The 5,257-nt window shown below is 33.9% G+C and overlaps 1 protein-coding gene across 1 annotated transcript in view; it reads right to left on the bottom strand.

Moving 5' to 3' along the window:
* Positions 1-643: 643 nt before the first annotated feature.
* EIF5A2 (eukaryotic translation initiation factor 5A2) overlaps positions 644-5,257 on the bottom strand; it is a 20,440-nt gene continuing 15,826 nt past the window's right edge. Inside the window, exon 5 of the mRNA XM_011998307.1 lies at positions 644-3,746. Coding sequence (XP_011853697.1) covers positions 3,687-3,746 — 60 coding nt within the window. The 3' untranslated portion in view covers positions 644-3,686. The remainder of the gene's footprint in view (positions 3,747-5,257) is intronic.

Below are 5,257 nucleotides of genomic sequence, written 5' to 3'. Positions count from 1 at the left end.
AATTCAGTATGTAAACATTTCAATGTACCCAAAAGAGCATTATGAATTTATCTATTATCCCTAAATACGTTTGGTGAACTTCTACATCAATGCCTGGCTCCAAAACTATCTTTGGGGTCCATGCCAAAGGAATGCTTTCGGATATAATCTAAGGATAGGATTCTAAGATGAGACTGCCAAATTCTATTCTAAAATGAAAAAATATGGCAAGATTCTGGTATGGATGCCACTGTTTCCATTTTTTTCTTGACTATTTAGCATGTAGTGTAAGTGTGTTGACATTAAGGATTTTTTTATATCCATGTATCACGGTATTACAATTTGGGAAAATTCTGCAATATATTTTCAGGCAATTGGCTTTAAAATAATGAAGCTTCAGCTTTTAGCACAAACAGCCCTGAGAACAATGCATTCATATTACAGCTCAACTAGAAATAATCGAATTGAGAAACCTTAAAGTTCAAAAACAAGTTCTGGAAAAGTTGTAAATTAAAAAAAAAAAAAAAAAAGTTACCAACAGTTGAGGCACCACCAGACAATACTTTTAAGAGTTGGGAGTTTGGAAAAAAGAACTAACATACAAAGCTATGTGCGTACATGTGCACATGCAAATTGTGTTTTAATGAAAAATTGTGTCTCCAAATTTTACAGCCTAATCATTTTATTGCAGTGTCTCCTATTATAGATATCATGCTCTGACTGCAGGAGAGTTTTGGTAATTAACAGAAAGCGCTGGTACAGAGACTTGTATCATTAAGGGAAACAGAGTCAAGAGCTTGGTTAGCAACAATTTCTTCAAGTGACTGACAGCCCCTGGAAGGGAGCCTGAAAAAAAGTCATAATTATGTTTATGATGCAAATGCTAAGTCAAAGTAGCAATGATATGATCTATGTTGTAGCAAATAAGGTACAACAAAGTCTTCACAGTATAAATAAAATGTTCTAAAAAGAAACAAATATTCAACCTGTTAATAAATTGGTAAAATGTATACAGATAAAAATGGCTTATCATTGTACAATCTATCAACATGACAGTCCACATTCTATACATGGTAACTCATGATTTTTAACATTTGCTACAAAAAAGTACAACAAATATTAGGAATCAACTTCAACATTGCTGATGTCTAAAAAGAATGAAGTCACTTCTGTTCTATGTTTAAAAATACATGTTCCCTACTTCCTTTTAATATAATTTATAAAGCTTTACTAAATGAAATATTTTGTTCTAGAGAGATATCTATTGACTTATGTGAAAATAAAGTCCCATATCTTTAAAATCTATACTTATATATCAAGAGTATTTACACTTCATATATTACTTAAAATGAAAATATTTATGCATAAACAGCTTTTGCCATTCAAAGTATGAAGACAGAGATGCATTATTATAATTTGTACACCCTTAATTTGTACACAATTGAAAATATATGTGAAATTTTACAAGTTAGGAAGAACAGGGGCATGCTAATCGAGAGTTAATACTAAATCATAACACCAGCATGGTTAAGAAGGGCCACAGGAATGACCTGCAAGCAGCACAGATTAATAATTTTCTGGAATTCCTATAAGTTACAATGCCAACCAGTAGCAATGAAGATACACATTGCAGAGTACTAAGAAACTAGAGCAGTATGTAGTAGGTACTTAAATAGAATACTGGAAAGAATGTAGCCTAATTTTAATTGTGCTTTAGATGGGCAAATGCTAAAATGTTATACTAAAAACGACTAACTACAACCTCACTATGTCTTGTGTTTTAGAAATTTCCTCTTTGCATTTCTCTTAAAGTATCTTGCTTCTTCCCCAAATGTGTTTGCTGAGGCTAAGACAAGATTTAAAAGTATGTACAAATTAAGCAACTAAAACTTGGGATCTTCTGTTACTAATGCTATTACCAGTCACTGATTAGATCAGTTACATCATCATATATGATATACTTTCCTTCAGAAGATAGGAACAAAGCACTTTTTAGAGGTCAAGGCATGATGGGAGAAGTCTAAGAGCCAGTCTTGGAGAATTAAGGTATTTCTGAGATAGTGATTTTGTTCTGTGTTTTGCTCCAATATGATGATTGTTACTGAGTCAAAGGTCCTCACAAACCCTGTGATAATGTCTAAAATTCTGGAAATAATATACATATGACTCAAAAGATTAAATAGAAATGCAGTGGTGTCACCTAAAATATCTTTTAAAATAATTCAGTTTATAGAATTATTTATTACTTATATTTCACACCAGCAACTGAATTAAGTCACACAACAATCAGAAAAAAATGCATATACTTAAAATAAGTTAAATAATAATATTCATATAAAGTAATGTTGCTTCCATGATTCACTTTCAATTCACTTTAGAACAAAAAGGACATAAAATTAACAAAAATTCCAAATCAATTTAAGGAATTCTCAGTTTTTGTTTAATAAATACATTAATGTCAAAAAATCTACTTAAAAATGGTTGGAAACGGGCCAGGTGTGGTGGCTCATGCTTGTAATCCCAGCACTTTGGGAGGCTGAGGCAGGCGGATCACCTGAGGTCAGGAGTTCAAGACCAGCCTAGACAATATGGTGAAAACCCCGTCTCTACTAAAAAAATACAAAAAAATTTAGCTGGGTGTGGTAGTGCACACCTGTAGTCCCAGCTACTTGGGAGGCTGAGGCAGGAGAATTACTGGAACCCAGGAGGCAGAGGTTACAGTGAGCCGAGATGGCACCACTGCACTGCAGCCTGGCAGATAGAGTGAGACTCAGTTTCAGGAAAAAAAAAAAAAAAGAAAAGAAAAAGTTGGAAAGGAGTATTTACTGATAAATAGTAGTATTTATTCAACATGGTTGGAAAACAAGCATTGCATAGTATCCTGTAAAGCAGATCACTCCCTTTATATGCTGGGGGCAAAGTTAAAAGCAAAAACAACTGAAAAGCAACTTTTCATTTTTATACTGACTTACAAAGTCCTCACATAAAAATGTATAGATTTAATGAACCCTCTCTGCCATTGTCTTTTGTGTCTTCCTTATAATCTTACTTGCTAACTTTCACCCAACAGTTCAGTGCCCTTCTGCCAACCATAAGAAGGGACTAAACCCACCATCTAAGGTTACATCAAGTTTGCCAACAATTTGATAAATAGTATGACCAAAGTAATTACGTGGTTGCATGTGGCCGCCAAAATAACTGCCACTTTTGGATAACATGATTTTTGTTTAAGGATTTGTGTTTGCCCTACACAGGCTGAAACTGCAACAATTCCAGTACATAATCAGTTCATTTAATATTAAATCCGTAATTAATGCAGAGTAGTTCAACTTAAATGTGGTACTTCAATACCACTTTATGCTACATTGTTTGATTTAAAACCCTGGTTTATCATTTAACTAAAACACAGGAATGATTTGCTCAGACATCACATCTGCTGAAGCTATCTTGTTTGTTTCTTGAACTGACATACTGAAAACCACAGGAATATTATAGGAAACATACCTACAAAATTAAAAAAAAATTATACATATTGATAATTTTTAAAAATTATCAATTGCTTGCAAAACTAACCCAGCACATTCTGAAAACAATTAAAAAAAGAAATGAGGTTGCTTATGAAGGCTATAGCTTTGGTGACAACTTAGAACCAAATTAGATCTGCAGTTGATTCAGACCTAAACAGTGTTCATGCCTGATGTTTCCATTTATTTGCAGGGTTTTATGGCTACAGCATATTCTTCACTCATTGCACACATGACAGACACCTAGAAGGAAAAAAGCAGGCAAAAGGTTATTCAGGAGACAATACACATAGAAGATATAATTAGTTCATTATATATTGTATATTTGTGGATATTTCGTACATAGGGACTTCTGAAAGGGGTATTCCAAAACAAGCTACTTTCTTTACAGTTTTCCAAAGCAGAATTTCTCAAATAGTGGTTTGTAAGACAACTTCCAGGGAAAAGGAAAAATGACTATAAATGTTTGAACACTTACTACACATTACATTTCTCAAAGTTTTAACAAAGACAGTAAATCTCTTTCACTTTTTAACACTCTACTAGCATAATTTCTTACCTGCAAGAATAGCTCAGGGCCAGGCGCCTTGTTCAGGCCTGTAATCCTAGCACTTCTGGGAGGCCAAGGTGGGCAGATCGCCTGAGGTCAGGAGTCTGAGACCAGCTTGGCCAACATGTTGAAACCCAATCTCTACTAAAAATACAAAAATTAGCCAGATGTGGTGGCGTGCGCCTGTAATCCCAGCTACTCAGGAGGCTGAGGGGAGACTCACTTGAACCCGGGATGCGGAGCTTGCAGTGAGCCGAGATCATGCCACTGCACTCCAGCCTGGGTGACAGAGGGAGACTCCATCTCAAAAAACAAAACAAAACAAAAAAAGGGTCAGCTGCAGAGCTTCAGAACAAATTTGGGTTTGAGAGTAATGTTGATGTAGCAAAAACAAACTTTGATACTTTCTTTGGTAATGAGTCTCTAAGGGTTTTATGGAAAACCTGCCTGAGAGATCATTTTCAACATTTTAGTAGTATTTTTAAACCACATTCCATATGTAGTATTTTATGTTAACTAGTTGAGGCTGAAGTTTTTACAAAATGGTTTTCAAAAACAATCCTTCTCTAAGTCTTTACCTGTACATCTTCACCTGCATTGTATTTTCCTTCTATTTCTTTGCCTAGTTCACCTTCTGGCAGTTTAAGATCCTCACGAACTTCACCAGTTTCTGTCAGCAGGGAAAGGTAACCATCTTGAATGCATATCAGCTATTAGAAGAAATTATATCATTTGTGCTGATTAGATTATATCCACTTCTTTGTAATGTTTACATAGTTAAATTGCAATTGATATTCTTGTAAGTACAAAGTAATACATTAATATTCTTGGTATTTAAAAATGCTAAAAATATAAAAAATATAAAATATGTACAGAATGGAAGTATAAGTTTACTCCTCCCGGTACTTCTCATACCCAATCTCTGCATTATTAAATAGTTTAGGTTTCTTTACAGTGTATTCCATTTATGTTTACAAAATAAATATAGTTGCTTTTTTTTAAAATGGGATATTGTAAGTACTTTACAGTGAGCTGTTTTGACTTAATAATGTGTCTTAGAAATACTTTCTAACCAGAAAATATAAACCTACCTTAGTTAACTACCACATAGCTGCATGGACATACTATAACTGATTTAACCAATTTCATATTACTGGGCATAAAAGTTATTTTTGCTATTACAAACAATGCATTTTCTAATTTG

This window comes from Mandrillus leucophaeus, unplaced genomic scaffold (genome assembly GCF_000951045.1).
Source record: "Mandrillus leucophaeus isolate KB7577 unplaced genomic scaffold, Mleu.le_1.0 Scaffold566, whole genome shotgun sequence".
NCBI lineage: Eukaryota > Metazoa > Chordata > Mammalia > Primates > Cercopithecidae > Mandrillus > Mandrillus leucophaeus.
The sequence above is the reverse complement of the archived record's forward strand: the minus strand, read 5'-3'. Positions and strand labels throughout refer to the sequence as shown.